The sequence below is a fragment of the Spermophilus citellus genome (assembly GCF_964194105.1).
Source record: "Spermophilus citellus genome assembly, chromosome: X".
NCBI classification, from domain to species: domain Eukaryota; kingdom Metazoa; phylum Chordata; class Mammalia; order Rodentia; family Sciuridae; genus Spermophilus; species Spermophilus citellus.
In genome coordinates, this window is record NC_138190.1 from 86,192,138 (window position 1) to 86,213,108 (window position 20,971).

The window sequence follows — 20,971 nt, forward strand, 5'->3', positions numbered from 1 at the left end:
TCTGGTGTTTACCTTTTTGAGTTCTTTATATACCCTAGAGATTAGTGTTATATATGATGTATGATGGGTAAAAATTTGTTCTATTCACCTCACAGATCTTTTCTTTTGCTGATAAGAAACTTTTTAGTTTGAGTCCATCCCATTTGTTGGTTCTTGGTTTTAATTCTTGTGCTATAGGAGTCTGATTAAGGAAGTTGGGGCCTAATCCAACATGATGAAGATTTGGGCCTATTTTTCTTCTATTAGACACAGGTTCCCTGGTTTAATTCCAAGTACTTGAACCTTTTGAGTTCAGTTTTGTGCATAGTGAGAGACAGGGGTTTAATTTCATTTTGTTACATATGGATTTCTAGTTTTCCCGGCACCATTTGTTGAAGAGGCTATCTTTTCTCAAATGCATTTTTTGGCACCTTTGTCTAATATAAGATAATTGTAATTTTGTGGGTTAGTCTCTGTGTCCTCTATTCTGTACCATTGGTTTACCAGTCTATTTTGGTGCCAATACCATGCTGTTTTTGTTACTATTGCTCCGTAGTCTAGTTTAAGGGCTGGTTTAGTGATGCCACCTGCTTCGCTCTTTCTGCTAAGGATTGCTTTAGCTATTCTGAGTCTCTTATTTTTCCAGATGAATTTCATGATTGATTTTTCTACTTATATGAGGAATGTCATTGGAATTTTGATCAGAATTGCATTAAATCTGTATAGTGCTTTTGGAAGTTTGGTCATTTTGATAATATTAATTCTGCCTATCCAAGAGCAAGGTAGATCTTTCCATCTTCTAAGGTCTTCTTTGATTTCTTTCTTTAGGGTTCTGTAATTTTCATTATATATATATATATATATATATATATATATATATATATATATATATATATATATAATTTTGTTAAGTTGATTCCAAATTATTTTTTTTGAGGCTATTGAAAATAGGGTAGTTTTCCTTGTTTCCCTTTCTGAGGGTTGTCACTGATATACAGAAATGCCTTTGAGTTGTGAGTGTTGATTTTATATCCTCCTACTTTGCTGAATTCATTTACTAGTTCTAGGAAAAAAAGTCTTCTAGGTATAGAATCATATCATCAGCAAAGAGTGCTAATTTAAGTTCTTCTTTTCCTATACATGTCCCTTTAATTTCTTTTGTCTGTGTAATTGCTCTGCCCAGTGTTTCCACAATTATGTTGAATAGAAGTGGTGAAAGAGGGCATCCCTGTCTGGTTCCAGTTTTTAGAGGGAATGCTTTCAATTTTTCTCCTTTTAGAATGATGTTGGCCTGGGGCTTAGCATAGATAGCTTTTATGATGTTGAGATATGTTTCTGTTATCCCTGATTTTCCAGTGTTTTGAACATGAAGGGGTGCTGTGTTTTTTCAAATGCTTTTTCTGCATCTATTATCTTTGAGTCTATTGATGTGATGAATTATATTTATTGATTTCCATATGTTTAACCAAACTTGCATCTCTGGGATGAATCCCACTTGACCGTGGTGCACAATCTTCTTGATATGATTTTGTATTTGATTTTCCAGAATTTTATTGAGGATTTTTGCATCTATGTTCATTAGAGATATTGGTCTGCAGTTTTCTTTTTTTGATGTGTCCTTGATTCCAAAACCAGGCAAAGTGATATTGGCCTCATAGAATGAATTTGGAAGTGCTCCCTCTTTTTCTATTTCCTGAAATAAATTGAAGAGTACTGGTATTAGTTCTTCTTTAAAGGGTTTGCAGAAATTGGCTTTGTATCCATCCAGTCCTGGGCTTTTCTTGGTTGGTAGGCTTCTGATGGTGTCTTCTATCTCATCACTTGATATAGGTCTTTTTATATTGTATATATCATCCTGATTCAATCTGGGCAAATCATATGACTTAAGAAATTTGTTGATGCCTTCAGTATTTTCTATTTTATTGGAGTTTTCTACTGTATTTCTGTAGTATCTATTGTGATATTACCTTTTTAATCACATATGTTAATAATTTGAGTTTTTCTCTCTTCTTTATTAGTGTAGTTAAGGGTATGTTAATTTTATTTATTTTTGTCAAAGAACCAACTTTTTGTTTTGTCAATTTTTTAAATTGTTTCATTTTCAGTTTTATTTATTTCAGCTCAAATTTTAATTATTTCTTGCCTCCTACTGCTTTTGGTGTTGATTTGTTCTCTTTTTTCTAGGGATTTGAGATGTAGTATTAGGTCACTTATTTGTTGAATTTTTCTTCTTTTAAGGAGTGAACTCCATGCAATGAAGTACATTTTGCTATATTGTATTAGTGTTCTCATTTACCTCTAAGAATTTTTAATCTTCTCCTTGATGACTTTTGCAACCCATTATTCATTAAGTAGCATATTATTTAGTCTTCAGGTGTTAGAGTACTTTTTATTTTTTATTTTATCATTGATTTCTAATTTCATCCCATTGCAATCTGATAGAATGCAGGGCAGTATCTTTACTTTTTTGTATTTGTTAAGAGTTGCTTTGTGTTGGGCTGGGGATGTGGCTCAAGCGGTAGCGCGCTCGCCTGGCATGCGTGCGGCCCGGGTTCGATCCTCAGCACCACATACCAACAAAGATGTTGTGTCCGCCGAGAACTAAAAAATAAATATTAAAAATTCTCTCTCTCTCTCACTCTCTCTTTAAAAAAAAAAAAAGAGTTGCTTTGTGGCATAATATATAGTCTATTTTAGAGAAGGATCCATGTGCTGCTGAAAAGAAAGTATATTCACTCATTAAAGGATGAAATATTCTGTATATGTCAGTTAAGTCTAAGCTATTGATTGTATTATTGTGTTCTATAGTTTGTTTGTTCAACTTTTGTTTGGAAGATCTATCAAATGGTGAAAGAGGTGTGTTAAAGCCACCCAGAATTGTTGTGTTGTGGTCTATTTGACTCTTAAACTTGAGAAGATTTGTTTGATGAACATAAATGCTCCATTGTTTGGGGCATATATATTTATAATTGTGATATCTTGTTGGTGTATGGTTCCCTTGAGCCATATGAAATGTCCTTTTTGTCCCTTTTGATTAACTTTAGTTTAAAGTCTACTTTATTTGATATGAGGATGGAAACCCCTGCTTACTCCGCAGTCCATGTGAGTGGTATGATTTTTCCCAAACTTTCACCTTCAGTCTGTGTATGTCTTTTCTTATGAGATGAATCTCTTGGAGGTAGCATGTTGTTGGGTCTTTTTTTTTTATCAAATAAGCTAGCCTAATTCTTTTAATTGGTGAGTTTAGGCCATTAACATTCAGGGTTGTTATTGAGACAGGATTTGTATTCCCAGCCATTTTTGTTTATTTTTTTATTTAACTTGACTTGATTTCTCCTTTGATTAGCTTTTCCTTTAGTGTAATACCTCCATCTGCTTATTTTCATTGTTGTTTTTCATTTCCTCTTCATAGAATATTTTGCCAACGATGTTCTGTGGTGCTGGTTTTCTAGATGTAAATTCTTTTAACTTTTGTTTATCATGGAAAGTTTTTATTTCATCATAAAATAATGCTTAATTTTGCTGGATACAAGATTCTTGGTTGGCATCCATTTTCTTTCAGAGCTTGATATATGTTGTTCCTGCGTCTTCTAGCTTTCAGGGTCTGTGTTGAAAAATCTGCACATAACCTAATTGGTTTCCCCATATATGTAATCTGATTCCTTTCTCTTGTAGCTTTTAATATTCCCTCCTTATTCAATTTGTTAGGCATTTTCATTATAATGCAGCTTTGCTGAGGGCCATTGCCAAGTAGGAATGACGCATCGAAATTTCTTTGCCAGCGTACCCCATGTTGCTTAGAGGACATTCGCTGGGACATTGCATGTATGCTTTAGTAAGGTGACCTTGCTCAAGGACCAGGGCGGATCCGGGTTTAGAGCTTATCAGGTTTTAGGGAGTATCCCGTCCTTGGGTTTAGGGAAGTTCCAGGTTTAAGGTGTACCCTGCGGGGGAATAGGGCGTATCCTGCTTCCTCAGGCATGCCCAATCCTTGAGTTCTCTTTGAATTCTCGTGAGATTCAGAAAGTATTGGAAAAGAAAGCCTCGTGGAGTAGGTGAATTGGGCGGCAGCAGAACTTGGATTTCCCCAGAACGTGTGTAGAGGCCGGTGTGAGTTCGGGAATAAAGAATTGCTGTTTGAATCTACAAAGCTGTGAGTGGCTCGTGATTTTGTGCCCAGCCAAGACTGCGGCACAGCTTGGTGTGGATCTGTTGTAATTTTGTATCCTGTAAGCCTATTGAATTTGGTTTTCCAATTTATTCTTCATGTTTGAAATTTTTTCTGATATTATTTTGCTGAATAGATTGTTCATTCCTTTGGTTTGGAACTCTGTGCCTCCCTCTATCCCAATAACTCTTAAATTTGGTCTTTTTATGCTTTACCATATTTCTTGAATGTTCTGCTTATGGTTTCTTACCATTTTCATTGTGTGGTCTACATTATTTTCAAGATTATATATTTTTGTCTTCATTGTCTGAGGTCCTGTCTTCCAAGTGATCTACTCTGTTGGTGATGCTTTCAATTGAACTTTTAATTTGCTTCTTTCATTTCATAGATTTCTGTTTGGTTTTTCTTTAGAACCTCTATCTCCCCATTGAAGTACTCTTTTGCTTCCTGTATTTGCTTATGTAGCTCTTTTTAAAATGATCTTTTGCTGCCTGTATTTGCTTTATTATATCATCTTTTAATTCACAAAACATTTTAATCATGTGCATCCTGAACTCCTTCTCTGTAATTTCATATGCTGTGCTGTCCATGGATTCTAATAATGTGGTATCTTGATTTGTTTGGGTCACATTCTTCTCTTGTCTTTTCATGTTGCTTGTGTGCCTTCCTTTCTAGCTCTGGGGATCCGAGGTGTTACCGCTTTTTGCCCTATGGGTTTTTAGTGCCCCTGTAGGGTTCCAACACCTCTCATTTGAGAGGAAAGACAATGTTAACAGATCCCAATATAAACAAAATACCACCTAAAAACAAATAGTTGTTACAATGGACAGAAATGGTGAATTTAATTATTATCTACAACAAAATCAGTAGGTTTATAAAAGGGTTCACAGTTTCTGATGTTCGACAAAGAACAGGGAGTGAGGTGTAGGAAGATATGCTGAGGAGGTATGAGATGATGATATAGAGTTATGATATCTTAGGAAGTATGAAAGAGAAATCTAAAGAAAGTTATAAGCAGGAGAATAGAGAGGTAGTAATTTTGGGTAGACAAGTAAGAGGAAAGACAGTAGAATACATAGAACAAACACAGATATATATTAAAATAATATAGTAAAAATTGGAGGGAAAAAAGAATATGCAATACAACTGCAATATACTATTCAGTCATCTCCATCCTCAATATCCTGATTCATGCAAAGTACTTGGTTTCACATCAGTTGGAGATGTGAGGGTGGGAGAATAAAGAGGGAGAAAAAGAAAAAAATCTTGAAGGAAGAAACAAGGATTGCTTTGGTTGGAGATCAGTATCTTTCCTGCTTCCCTTCTCATGCAATAGGATGGTGTGAGGGTTGGTCTTGGGTTCAGGGCACCTGGAAGTGGGTTATGGCACCTGCTGGTCCCGTTGGGAGACTGCACCTCAATGATCTCCTTGGGGGTCTGATCCTGTGACTGGGCACCTGGTCTTATCTCCTCATCTCGCCTGTAAACCTCACAGTTTCTGCCCTCTAGATTAGTCTCTAAAGCCTGTTTCCCTCACCCTCTCCCTTTCTACTTCCTAGTCAGGAACCTTTCTCTCCAGGGGCCTTGTGTGTTGCACTCTGGTGGCTGCACACCTGTTGTGGAAGGCTGTTTTGTATTGGGCAGTCACTCTGCTAAGTTAGTGGCTTCTGGGGATTGGGGGGAATTAGAAAACTATGGGTACCTGCCTATGCAGTGTTCCATACTGGTAGTTGTCCCAACTAAAGATACTGGTGGAGATGACCCAAAATGGAGGCAGCTGCTTTCAGTGATGGGGTGTCATATCGGTTGGGGGTAGCCAGGTGATGGCATTGTGCAATGTGTTCAGAGATGAGATCTGTGGCGTGCAGTGTTATGGTTGTCAGCTTTCTTCAGAGCCTGTGATGTCCCCAGATGCAGGTAGGCTACAATGAGTAGGGGACTATGGCAGTAGCTGCCGAGTCCCAAGGTGGAGGTGACCAGGGGAGCCCCTCATTGGTAGATGGGGGTCCACATGGGAGTGGTGGCTGGAGGCCGTGTGCATGGGTAGTGGCTGGGTGTCCTCCATGGGAACAACTTCTGGTGATTCTGCACCGGTGCTGACGGTAGGCACCTGTGAGACCTGCATGGGGAAGTAGTCGGGAGTTGGGAGTCCTTTTCTAATGCTGAGGACCAGGGCCCCTCACAGAATGGGGACTGTGATTCCTGCATGGGACCAGCTGTGGAGGGTTTCTCTATCACTCTCAGCAAAGCAGTATTCCCACCAGTTGAGATCCAGGTCACGGAGCCACACAGAATGCTGCCTCCCTCTGGCCGGCCATCTTGGATCCCTCAGTGTACTATCTTCTTGATGTGACTTTGCTAACATTTTATTAAGGATTTTTGCATTTATATTTCTTCATAGATCCTGAAAGAAATCTTTACTGGATGTAACAAATTTGATCAACAATTGTTTTCTTTTAGAGCTTGGAATATCTAAGTGCAAGTTCTTCTAGCTTTTAGAGTCTGGGTAGAGAAATCAGAAGTGAGCCTTATTGGTTTGTTTCTAAATATAAACTGACATTTTTCTCTTATAGTTTTTAATATTCTTTCCTTATGTTCTGTTAGGTATTTTGATTATAATGTGTCTTGGAGAGTTTCTTTTCTGATATTATCTAATGGTAGTCCTAGATATGTGTCCTGTATATTGATGTCCATCTCCTTTCTAAGCTTGGGAATATTTCTTGCTATTATTTCACTAAAGAGGTTCTTAATTCTTTAGTCTGTGTTTCCATGTTCTCTTCTATCCCATTGTCTCTCAGGTTTATTTTTTAAATGTTGTCCCAGAGTTCTTATATATTGTGATCATGGTCTTTTATTTCCTTATTCAAGTTCATATGCTATGTCTTCAAGGCTGGAAGTTCTAGTTTCCATGCAATCTAATGTTTTGGTAATACTTTCAAGTGAATTTTTAATCTGATTCTTTGTGTCTTTTCTTTCTAGGAAATCTTATTTTTCACTTTTCAGTATCTCTGTTTTTTTATTGAAATGATCTTTCAACCGCTGCATTTGTTTTCTTAATTCATTTCTTATATCTTCTTTTAGTCCATTGAACATTTTAATAATAACCTTTTTAGTAGTCTTTCTCTGAAAATTTATCTACTTTCATATCTGTGTGTTCCTTCTTTGGGGGACTGTGAGTTTGGAGTGAGGATTTGATTACCTGTTTCCTATTGTTTTCTGAGGTCTTACACTTGTGCTTCAGTTGAAATGGATTTCCCTTCCTATTTTATGCATGTGTCATTTGGTTAGAAGTTATATTTTGGTCTAGGAACATCTCTGATTTTTTCTAAAATCATAGATGTCCAAGTGTGGGGGCTGAAGTCCCCCTTTAGTTGATCCTACTTGGTATTTGGTCATTTTTTGGTTTCCTCTATTTTATATATTGATGTATTATTGATGTTCAAGTGGGGCTAGTTTGTTTATGGAGTGTGGTTCACTGTTACTTGACTGACTTTTGTTACTCAGCAGCAGGATCTCTACTTTATGAACTTCAAGTGTCCCAATTCTTTCCATCCCCTCTCAGAGGAAAGGAGGAACAAGGAATAACAATACTGTTAGTAACTGATATATTCTCAAACCTATCAGCCCAGTGAGAATCACACACACACTCACACACAAGGATACCCACAAAGACATAATCACACACAATGGGAAAAAAATAAAAAACTAAAACTAAGTTAACAAATAAAAATTTAAAAGGAAAATGGGAGGAATAGCTTCTTTTAAAAAATATATATTTTAGTTGTAAATGGACACAATATCTTTATTTATTTTTATGTGGTGCTGAGGATTAAACCCAGTGCCTCAAACATGTGAAACAAGTGCTCTACCACTGAGTTACAACCCCAGACCAAGAATAGGTTCTTCATGAGAAATAAAAGGCTTGTTTCCACTGAGGTGGCCAAAACTGTTGGTAAGGATGGATATTCATTGCTTATGCTGTTGTGTCATTCTTTGTATTTATTTTTGAACTCTGTAATCCCTGTGTCAGTGGCTGAGGTTGTTAAGTCCAACTTGTTTGTATTTCTCACTGAGCTGCCAACCATTGTGACCTGAATCCAAAGCTGATTGTAGTAGCTCTCAGCTTCCATCTCACAGTGACATGGGATAAGAAATGTCTCTGGAGAAGGGTCCAAGGAGTTCCCAGAGGAGAGGAGGAACTTAATTCACAACCTGTGGGGTTCTTGGCATATGTGACAGAAAATAATTTCAGTGAAACAAAGACATAGACAAAGGTTTATTTAGAAAGGTAGATACACATTCAAGGGAGAATGTGGGCTGTCTCAAGAGTGTGAAGTAGCCCTGATTTGGGCTGAGGGGGATTCGTTATTATGTGTCAGGGACCAGACTGGAGGCGAATCCAGGGTGCAGCTCAAATTTCATGCCAGTTTTCCTGGGCTTGTGTAATTCCCTCATTTTAAAAGGGCATGGACCAAGGTTTGCAACTGTGTTTTCTGTATCTCAATGGCTTAATTTTGCATTTCAATGTATTGAGGGTATTTCCCTTAAGATTCCACATTTTTCTCTCCTTATCCTAAATTCCTATCTCAACAGTGTAGGATGGGATACACTGGGGAGTGCTGAAAATTTATGTCTCCTAATGCTTTTTTATATCAGCTGAGTTCTAAGGTGGAAGTTTCAGCAGCTGGGGTTAATATTGGCTGACCTTTGGAATTATGTCAGTGGCTATTTGAGATTTGATCCACATCCCCTATTGCTGGACAGAGACCAATCTTTGCTGGATATTTGGGTCTCAGGGGCCTCCTGAAAATTCCACTTTTAGGGTGAGGAGTCTAAACTTCCACAGGCCTCACAGTGTTCCATAGCCACTGATGTGAATTACCAAGGAGCAGACTTGGAGTTCAGATGCACCAATCTGGTTACTGGCATCTTCCCAGTTGCTCCTATGGGATACCAGCAACAAAGGAAGCTCTCTCTCCTCAGTATTCCCAGTCTGGGTTCCCCTAGGCACAATATATTCTCTGGACCAGGTGCACTCTGGACCCCACAATAGATGAATACCATGTCAGGCTGGAAACTTCCTTTGTGAGATACTAGGCTCCTGCCTCTGTTCACCATCACGTGGCCTCTTGAAAATCTAGTTTGTATTCTTTGACCTGTATTTCCTCATTCCTCCTACCCTATCTCTGATAACCACTCTTTATTATTTTAAGATAATAAGTGATAACATGCATTAGTATTTTTTTCTTTCTTTGGCATATTTCCTTTAGCACAATATATTCCAGGTCCATTAAAATTATGGGAAATGGCAGGATTTCCCTCTTGTTTTGAAATAGCAATACCAGACCTGGTTGTAAAATGAAATTACAAGAACGTTATTTTGAGAAACAATGTGTGGGGAAAGGATCAGTTCCCCTCCCCTTCTGTCAGCCTTTCTCCAGGAAGTCTAATTAACTATGGGTTCCTACTCTGACATTTTGGGGTTGTAAATAACTGACTCTAAGAGGCTGACTTCACCCTTTTGAAATGTAAATACCCCTGTGAGAGCTTCAGACAAAAAGCTAGAGAAATATCCATGCCTGTGGAAAAAAAAAAAAAAGCTTATTTCTCATTGCTTTTTGCTTCTGTGAACACACTTCTCAATGAGCAAGGCCTTCTGTCATGTAGACTAGAAATTTTATAGTACCAAATAGCCTATAAATGTTGTGAGAAACTATGAATCATCTCTTGGGATTTGGAGGTTGTTCTCTGGGGCCCCTGATGTAAAATAAAGTTTGAATTCTCTGAGTGCTGCTTGTTGCTTCTCTGACTGATCTATTTTCCACCCCATTTTGGTTCCCTGACTGGGATGCAATAACTGTATTGGCCCTTTGAGCCACTAGTGTGGTAGGCTGCTTATGTTGGAGTGTGCAGTGCCCCTTAAATCAAACAAGACAGCACCACCCGATAGTTTCAGGTTGTCCTTCACCTGGCAGACATGTGCCTTTGTGGCACAATCACCATCCATACTCCCTAGAGAGTCAGACCAACTCTGGCACAATCATCAGGATAAAGGTAAAATCTTGGGCCCCAAGACCTCAGCGAGGCCTATCTGTAGGACAGAAAGGGAGTTTGATCACCTCCCACAGCCACCCATAAAGAGGGAATCAGTATCAGGGACTCCCACAAGGGGTCATCAATATAAAGGACTCTGAAAGTGGGGAGACAATATTTTAAATTATTGGGTGCATGTGTGAGTGATTGTGAAACTATTTGTGGCTCCACAGCTTTGTACCATGGAGTGTGAGTGAGTCCTAACTTCGGTTCTTTGGTGACTTAATATGGCATAATGGCAATTCCCATTCTATAATAGGACCTTGGACCAGGCCTGGGGTTTAGATGCCTTTAGTCAGCATCTAAGCTCCCTTCAGGGATGTGGCTAGGTGAGTACTTTGTGTGACCCCCTTTGTTTGTCTTGTGACACCAGCACTGAGTAGAACATGGGGAAAAGAGGAAAAACAGTGTCACTTTTAAATCAAAGTGCTATGGGACATAAATGACAATTATATCTGTTCTTGTGTTCTAGGATTCTGCCAAGTTCCTCCCTAATGCTAGAAAACAGGAGGGACAAGTGAAGGATATCTAAAAGGCCAACTAGACCAGGTTCCTGAACATTTTAAGGATGGTTGGAGGTCTGCATTCTGCCTTGGGACAATACAGGTATTGCCTCCAAACTGCAGGAATCCACCCTGTAATCTTTTGCAAATGCCTGATAAGAGAACCAGACGGACCCAGGAATATCAGGAGACACCCTACTTCCTATGGTTTTCCTTCTTTGCTCCCATTGGGGATAAGGGGGAATTAAGCCTTTACTTAGAAATAAGACTACACTCAAGAGAGCAGGATGGGAAAGAGTGCAAGAAACCACTTGTTGGGGGGAGTTTGACCCTCTAAATTAAACAAAAACAAAAACAAAACATAGAAAGAGAATGCTGGCAGGGGAAAAGACACCAAAATTATCAGATGGCCCTCTGGGCCTTATGTTAATATTTGGGACAGGTGCATGGAGTACTGCATACATGGAATACATTAAAGGTGTCTGAGTTGCAACCACTCCCTTCATGCTAGGCACATGAGTGGCAAACCGCTTACCCCATAGGCACAGCCCTGGGCATGAGGCCATGTGTTGCAGTTCCAACGCTTGAACCACAGTCTGCTCCTCAGTTGGTCTCCATAAGGACAGTTGGCCAGAAATTGCATTGGTGGCTTCCTATAATCTGCTTAGCTACTGCCTGAGTATATACACGGTAACTGCACAATAAAATCAGTCCTGCTTTCTGCTTGTTCTCCAGAGGTCTTCATTAGCGACTCCACAGACACACTCTCCTCTACCCTGTTCTGTGGACCTCCTCACTGGATGAGAGCAAGCCCACACATTAATATATTAGAGTCCTAGGATAAAAGAAAAAAGAAATCAAAAGATGATAAAATATGGTTGTTTTATTTGGACTCAGGACTCCTAAGGCCTTGAGTATTCTGACTCAAACTCCAGGCCTCCTCAAGGCTCTGTTTAAAGTTTCCTGTCTGTCAGCCCTGGTTTCAGTGATCCTCTCTTGTCTATTTTTTATATCTGTTCCTGGCCCTTTAACACATGGGCCATTCTACATTGATCTTACTGTTAGTCTCTTGGAAAGAAAGATCTTGGCTGAATGAGCCATTTATAGGTATAAACCTATCTAAGAGAAATATGTTTTACTGTACCACAATCTTTTCTGGATTATTACACAATTTTGTAGTTAGAGTTGGTCTGTCAGGGGTATAAAGTTTATGGAAGATTCTGTATGTACAGGCATTTTTATGCAATTGCATGATAAAGAGTCTGAAAAGTTAGGAACTAAGTGGAAGGTGTCAAAAGATACTGTCTCTGTTATGAAGGACATCAAAAGAAAGGGTTACAAAAGATTTAAAATCATTTCAACCTAGTGCTGGCAGTCTCAGTGCTGTTTCTCAGCCTGGCCCCAGGCAGTTGCAGATCAACAGATAACCTTGCTGTGGGTCAGGGACACCAGACATGGGCTGGAAAAAAAACAGGAAACATTCCTGGGCTATAAAAGATGTACAAAGAGACCCTAGTCTCCACCCTGACTTCCAGCCCCTTTTTCCCATGGGTGTTAGAGGCTGCTGACCATAAAGGATATTAGTTTATGACCCGGGGATACAAAGAGTCTCCCTTTTAAAGATCATAGGAAACCCCATTTAGCCAGGGGATATCTATCACTGGGGCAAAGCAATCCTTGCTATAACAGTATCTCATCAAACCAAATATATGGGGAAACTGGCAGGATAAACAACTGCACCCAGAAAAGAAAAAAGACAGAAACTAAGATCGAACTGTATTTTGTTGGAAGCTTCTACAAAGGAATCTTCAAGGAAACCTAAAGGAAAGGGCTTCCTCCATTGTTGAGAGCCACAACCAACCAAGTCAAGATGGTGCCTGGCATTTTGCCAGAAGGAGTGGTTGAGAAGTAACGCCAGCGAGCCATTAAGATGATGATAATTAAGTTAAGCTGTGTATAAATATTAAGATAATGACTGATTGCTGTAACTGGATGATGCTAAATTGAAACAAGCTGTGTATTCAGTTGTGTATAATATAGACCTCTGCTGTACGGCAATAAGGCGAGCTACCTCCGGTGCCCACTACTTTTGAGTTCTCGCGGAGTTCCCGTTGAGTTCCCATTGAGTTCCCGTTGGTTCTCGCAGGGTTTCCGGAGAGTTCTGGAGAGTTCCCGTGGGGTTCTGGCAATAAAGTAGTTCCTGTTTGAACCTACAAGTGGCTCGTGACCTCCCTGTTATTTTTGTGCCCAGCCAGACTGCAGCACTCCATTGAATACCAATAGGCCTCATGCAAGGAAAGGAACCTAAAAGAGACTCTGGGTACAATTGACACTGGGGAACTCACTAAATGTTGATGGCATTGGATAATTATAAGGGAGAGAGGTCAGACTCAAAAAATATCCTGTGTTCTCTGGGTGTGATGGTGCATGCCTGTAATCCCAGCAGCTCAGGAGGCTGAGGCAGGAGGATCACGAGTTCAAAGCCGGCCTCAGCAAAAGCAGGATGCTTAGCAACTCAGTGAGATCCTGTCTCTAAATAAAATTCAAAAAAGGACTGGGAATAGGCTCAGTGGCCAAGTGCCCCTGAGTTCAATCTTCAATAACCATGCCCCCCACCAAAAAAAAAAAAATCCTGTATTTCAACCCATTGAATGCAACCTGGGAGAAAAAAGATTAAGGCACAGTTTTGGTATATGCTGGATTGTCCAACCCTCTCCTGGGATGAAATTTGTTTTGTAATTTAAATGCCTAGATAATATTCATAAGCATTGTTTTAGAATATAAATTTTAAAATGGTGCAAAACTTAAAAAAGAAAGTTATAGGTATGGACATATATTTTAATGTGGAAAATTAGAAAGTAAAGGAAATGTTTCTTGATGAGAAAGTATTGTCTGGTAAAGTAATATTTTTGTGCTAAAGTCCAAGATGAAAGAGAGGTGAAAATTAAGTATATAAACAAGTTGTAGAATGTCTAAGTAAGTTACAGAAGGTTTGTGAATGGTAAATATAAAAAAGATTCTGTGATTCTGTTGGATATAATTAGCACAATCTGTTAAAGCTACTTAAGGTTTTTTTCCTAAGGTCAAATATTAATGCACTGATATATACCAGAATTTAATTCTGTGTTGAAGTAACAAGGATTTCTTAAAACATTAATCTGCTCTTATCTATCAAGATAATTTCTTGTATCTTTTAGGTTTTATTATTTAGGGGAACTAATCTTAAAGGGATTAAGGTTTGTACAACTCTAGTTTTAAAAAACTGTCATTTTAGATTATTACACTACACTATAGATTCTAAATTTGTATTAAATGTTAAACTTGGTTAATATAAAGCATCAGTGTGATTGCGATGCTAAATGTTACTGGGTTTTTTTTGTATATTAGATGTATTTATGTCCTTCAAAGTTTCAAATCATTAAAATATAAGGTTTAGAATAGCACTTTATCAAGCTGGTGTTCTCCAAACTAAAGTTTTCTATAGCAGTAGTCTCTTACAGACTTATAGAAAAATAACAAATTTAGTTGGAAAATTATTTATGTCATTTAATAATTTGTAATTGAATAAAAATAACCTGTCATCAATAAGTTATAAATAAAATTTTGTGTTACTCTATACTGGGATGGAAACTTGGATGCATTTCTGGAAGGTAAAAATGAGAGCCTGGTTTATTTAAAGGTTGACAATATGGGATATAAAGACATGTTGCCACTTTCCCACAAAATGCATTATAAGCTCTCTTAGTTTGTTTGATTCATGATTCAGATGTAATGTTGGATAATGTTAATTTAATGTTCATACATACTTAGAAAAAATATATGAAAACTTTATAAAATAATATTTTAAAAGGAGGAAGAGATCAGCTTCAGAAATTAAACAACTTACCTAAGATTTGTCTAGAGGCCACCTCACTTGAGTTAAGGCTCTGACTCTCACCTTAATCCTTGTTAAGATAACAGCTCAAGTTTATTTGAAGTTAAGCTCAAGAAATAGATTTTTTTAATAAGGATTACTGTGATCTTAAAATAAACTGTGAATATAATATATAGCTAAGTATAGGTTTGGGATTTTGAAAATTGCTTTTCTTAGTTTATAGATATTATACAAATCAAATATATATTTTACTCTTGTTAATTTCATTTTGTATTTTCCTTGTAAATTTTATAACTGTTGTCTTTCAGTGCTTTCCAGAAATGCAACTTCTAATTTAATAACCTGAGTTAATTTGAGATAATGAGCAATCACCTATAGGCTAGATAAAATATAAGTCTGACTTCAGGTGTAATAATTACCTCAATTAAATGGAAGAGATAAATAACTGTAAAATTTTAGACATTAAATTTAAAACCCAGTACTCCTGAACCTGGCCTGCCAGATGAATAAAACCAAAACATGGAGACTAACGTTTAAAAAATAAAAAGGGGCCTGTTTTTGTGGCTCAGCAGTAGAGTGCTCACCTATCATTTGTGAGGCCCTGGGTTCGAACCTTAGCATCACATATAAATAAATAAAATAAAGGTATTGTGTCAAACTACAACCAAAAAAAATAAATATTAAAAAAAAAGAAAAGAAAAAGGGCCAAGGAAAATAGCCAATATTTGGTCCTTGCCTTCTGAAGTCAGCTTGCCAAGAGAAAGAGAGGACTTCTCTAAGGGCTTTACAATTCTGGGCCACATGACTCCCGCATCAGGGGGATCAATGGGACCCTAGAAAATAGGAAGGCAATCAGTGTACATTCTGCAAAGTGGAGGATCATTGGAGAGGGAAATGTCCCTTAATGTTTCCAAAGAAAGCCATTTACAATCAGCAAGACCTTGACCTATCCTAGCAGATAGCACTAGAGAAGTTAAGAGGCTTCTTCCAAGTTCCCATGCGTGGTCCCCTGAGGAATCTCAGCTGATTCTTTTTTTTTGGTGGGGGAGGTTACTGGGGATTGAACTCACAGGCACTCGACCACTAAGCCACATCCCCAGCCTTATTTTGCATTTTATTTAGAGACAGGGTCTCACTGAGCTGCTTAGCACCTCAGTTTTTTTGCAGATGCTGGCTTTGAACTCATGATCCTCCTGCCTTAGCCTCCCAAGCCACTGGGATTACAGATGTGCATGACTGCACCTGGCTCAGCAGATTCTCAACAGTAGATAGAGACAAAGTCAATTTTAACCAACTTGTTCTTGAACACTTGCAAGGAGTTATAACCAAAGTACAGAGGCACATGGGCTGGCATCTATGAATAATGTGGTACAATTGATGTAGAAGGGTTAAATATCACCTAAAAGTTTCAACTTCTGTATCAGGAAAACCACCTACAGTGGATTATATGTTGCCAACTGCTTTGTTAATAATTAGTTCTAGCCCTATTATACAGACAGGATTCTCCACTTATGAGATTCTTTATGGGTGCCCTTCTTCCATAATAAGAGTTATATGAGAAGATCTAAAAATTGAAAAACATTTTCCCATCCCTTTAACCAAGAGATGCTATTTTGGTAAAAGAATGGAATGTCCAGCCCCTAAACCTCCTCTGGAGGGGTCTATTCACTGTCATTTAATCTACCCCTACTTTTGGCCCCTTGGAGTCATTGCTGCTGGGTAAGACCAGCCCCATATGTTTGGGAGTACATTCCCAATTCAGCTGCACCAGGAAAGTTGACAATTCAAAATAAACACGCTGCACCCTAAGGGGCCCCGAGGAAAAAAGAGGCCCTACTTTAGTCACTCTGGAAGCTGACTAATCTACACACTGCAAAAACTGGAATACTCTTATTTTCTGTATAGGTCTGTTTTCTGTCATGTACCTCCTGGCATTCCTGTTTTGTCCCTGAATCCTTAACATACTGACCTGATTTGTCTCCTACACCTGGAGGCCATAAAGTTACAAATGGTCCTCCAGAGTTACCAGTGGCTTAACTTAGAGGACATGGACAGAAGTGATGCCTCCTAAAAACATTAAAAACTCATCAAAGGAGAGAATGAGATGGCAAAACAAGACCTGGTTGTAAAATGAAATTACAAGAATGTTATTGTGAGAAACATTGCGTGGGGAAAGGGTCAGTTCCCCTCCCCTTTTGTGAGCCTTTCTCCAGGAAGCCTAATTAACCATGGGTTCCTATTCTGACTTTAGGTTGTAAATAACTGACTCTAAGAGTCTGACTTTACCCTTTTTAAATGTAAACACCCCTGTGAGATGCTTTAGACAAAAAGCTAGAGATTCATCCATGCCTATGACAGCTGGTTTCTCATTGCTTTTTGCTTTTGTAAACACACTTCCCACTAGAAACCCTGAGCAAGGCCTTTTGTAATGTAGACTAGAAATTTTATTGGCACAAAGTAACCTATAAATATTGTTTGAAACTGGATAAGAGTTCAGGATTCGGGGTTTGTTCTCCTCTGTGACAACTGGCATAAAATAAAATTCGATTTCTCCTCTCTGAGTGCTGCTTGCTGCTTCTCAACTGGTCTGTTTCCCACAATAGTTTAAGGCTGAAAAATGTGTGTGTGTGTGTGTGTGTGTGTGTGTGTTTGTGTCCACATGCACATGCCTGTGCATATATGTTTGTATCCATATATACACATTCTTATTTTTTTTAGGTGCTGGGGATACAGGCTTTATGCATGCTCCTCAAGGGCTTTACCACTGAGCTACATTTTTAGCTCTATGTGTTACGAATTCTGTGCTTTCTTGTGTTGAGTATTAGAAGAATCAGGCAGATGCACCAGTGCAACAGGGACAAGACTATTCTTACACTTGAGCACAGGGAGGGAGTATGTGGGGTACAGAAATCCTAGGATACCTCAAGCAAAAGACAAAGGTGTATAGCTTTTATGGCATTTGTGGTTTATGCAGCGACCTAGTCTCCTGATATCATTGCATAAAAAATAGAATTTTTAGTTCTGTCTGTGCTCTCCTTCATCATGCCTCTCCATACAATGAATGTTTCATTACCAACTTAAATCTCTGCCTTTGGTTGTGATTGTTCTATGCTAATAAAATAAAGTGAACTGTAGGTTACTTTAGTGGCTTCTCTATGCATGGGCTTGTCCCTCACCACCTGGCATCTGCCCCTTATCATCTGAGTGAGTCCTTAATATGATTTTCACAACAGAACAGAGTATTTTCTGTTCTCAGTGAGTTTTAGTGACCTTCCATTATCTGTCTTTGGCTTCTTGGTATCTCTTCTGATAACATAGTCTTAGAAGGCTGAGCTGACTTCTCAACTTCCTGTCTCCAGGTACATTATCTTATGTATATAGACTTGAAGACCAGTCACTTTTTAACTCTCAATTTTCTGGAATGCCTATTAAACCCATAAGACTGAGATAAGACTGAGGTCTGGCCTTACACACACACACACACACACACACACACACACAGGCATTTTTTCATTATCCATTCATCTGTTGATGGACATGCAAATTGTTACCATATCAGTTATTGTGAATAATGCTGCAGTGAACATGGGGTTGCTGATGTCTTTATAAAATGATAATTTAATTTCCTTTGGGTGTATATTCTAAAAGCGGTATATGAGTCATATTGTAGGTGTTTTCAATGTGACATCAGAATGCATTACAATTCTTATTACACATATACAGCACAATTTTTCATATCTCCGGTTGTATACAAAGTATTTTCATACCAATTTGTGTCTTCATACCAGTATTTTGGATAATAATGATCATCACATTCCACCATCATTAATAACCCCATGCCCCCTCCCTTCCCCTCCCACTCGTTTGCCCTATCTAGAGTTCATCTATTCCTTCCAGGCTCCCTCTCCCTATCCCACTATGAATTAGCCTCCTTATATCAAAGAAAACATTCATCATTTGGTTTTGGGGGGAATTGGCTAACTTCACTTAGCATTATCTTCTCCAATGCCATCCATTTACCTGCAAATGCCATGATTTTATAATCTTTTATTGCTGAATAATGTTCCAGTGTGTGTGTGTGTGTGTGTGTGTGTGTGTGTGTGTGTGTGTGTATGCATCTAGGTTGGTTCCACAGTTTAGTTATTGTGAATTGTGCTGCTATAAACATTGATGTGGCTGTGTCCCTGTAGTATGCTGTTTTTAAGTACTTTGGGTATATATAGACTGAGGAATGGGATAACTGGGTCAAATGGTGGTTCCATTCTCAATTTTCCAAGAAATCTCCATACTGATTTCCATATTGGCTGCACCAATTTGCAGTCCCACCAGCAGTGTATGAGTATGCTATTCTGACTGGAGTGAGATGAAACCGTGAAGTGGTTTTGATTTGCATTTCTCTAATTGCTACAGATGATGAACATTTTTTCATGTATTTGTTGATTGATTGTACATCATCTTCTGAGAAGTGTCTGTTCAGGTCCTTGGCCCATTTGTTGACAGGGTTATTTGTTTTTTCGGTGCTTAGCTTTTTTAGTTCTTTTATATACCCTAGAGATTAGAGCTCTATCTGATGTGTGAGGGGTAGATTTGCTCCCAAGATATAGCCTCTCTATTCACCTAACATATTGTTTCCTTTTCCTAAGAAACTTTTTAGTTTGAGTCATATGGTAGTTTTGTTTTAATTTTTAAAGAAAACAATATTATTTTCCATTATGGCTGGAAGAATTTATATTCCAACCAGCAGGGCAAGTGTTCCCTTTTATCCACATTGTCTTGTTATTTTCATAAAAGCCATCAAAATAAGTATATATCTCATAATAGTTTTAAATTGTATTTCCCTAACAATTAGTGATGTTGTGCACATTTTCATATACCTATTGACTCATTTTTATGCATTACTTGAAGAAAAGTCTTATGTCCTTTACCAATTTTAAGTATCACATTGGTTTTGATGTTATTTGGTTATAAGATTTTTTTTTACATTTATCTGATACTTGGTTTGAAATATAATTTCCCAGTCTGTATGTTATTTTTTTCATTTTGTTTATTGTATAATTTGCTGTGCAGAATCTTTTTAGTTGATATTGTCCCATTTATATAGTTTCTTTATTTTTCTAGTCTGAGCTTTGGTGTGACATCCAATATATCAATGACAAGGCAAAAGTCAAGGAGTTATTCCCTGTATTTGTCTTGTTGATATTTTATAGTTTCAGGCTTTATATTAGGATTTAATACATTTTTGAATTTACTTTTATTTATGGCATATGATTAGGGTTTAACTGTTTTAAATAAACTTCCCCAGAATCATTGAAAATATTATCTTTCTCCAATTACATCATCTTGGTGAAGTTGTCAATTAGGCAAACATATTTATTTAGATTTATTTCTGGGCCCTCTATTCTGTTCTCTTGTTGTATGTTTTATGCCAGTATCAGACTGCTTTGATTACTACAACTTTGCAATATAATTTAAAATCAGAAAGTGTGAAACCTCCGAATTATTTCTCAATACAGCTTTGGCTATTAGGGGTTGTGTATGGTTCCAAATGAATTGTAGGAATTTTCTGTTTTTTTTATTGATTATTTAAAGCATTACATAGCTCATGATATATCATCTTTCATACATTTGACTCAAATTGTGTTTTGAACTCCCATTTTCACCCCAAATACAGATTGCAGAATCACATGAATTTTCTCTATTTTGATGAAGAATTTCATTGAAATTTTGCTAAAAATAATACTAATTTGTGCTATGCAGTATAATAGATAAATTGGAAATTTTAACTACTATTAATTCTTCTGATGCATTAACATGTGATGCATTTATATATATTTGTGTCCTGTCATGAATGTTTTTATTTTCAGGGTAAAAATTTTTATAATTTCTTACATTTATTCTGAAGCAATACTTACTATTTTGATACTACTTAAAAACACTCTTTTCTCTGATATGTGGCTCCCTAATGTAAACATATATCATGAATGCAAAGTGTCAAGTTACTTCTGCCAAAACATACAAAAAATGCAGGAATTATTGTCAACTGGTGGTACTTCACAGGTGTCATCATTTCTAGGATTGTAACTTGAAAACTTTGTATTACTATTATTTTTATATCCAAAAAAAGTAAAAGCATTCTAGAAGTGTGGGCAATAAATTGGGCAGATGTCATATTTAATAATTTCCTGAAATTTGAAACTACCAACCATCAGTCATTGGGAAAATTTCCACAAAACTAACCACAAAATGAAATTTTTGGCTACTGCTGTTGTCATATGGAGGTAAAAAATGAGTGTCTGAAACGACTAAAGAACATGGACATATCCCCATGACTCAGGAGGCTGAGGCAGGAGGATC

The 20,971-nt window shown here is 37.7% G+C and overlaps 1 protein-coding gene across 1 annotated transcript in view; it reads right to left on the reverse strand.

The window, feature by feature from the left end:
• Positions 1 to 6,086: 6,086 nt before the first annotated feature.
• The window catches only part of LOC308639481 (nuclear RNA export factor 2-like), a gene marked incomplete at both ends in the record, with an annotated part of 28,367 nt that continues 13,482 nt past the window's right edge, over positions 6,087 to 20,971 (reverse strand). Inside the window, one exon of the mRNA XM_081277716.1 lies at positions 6,087 to 6,266. Within this exon, the coding sequence (XP_081133842.1) occupies positions 6,087 to 6,266 (180 nt within the window). The remainder of the gene's footprint in view (positions 6,267 to 20,971) is intronic.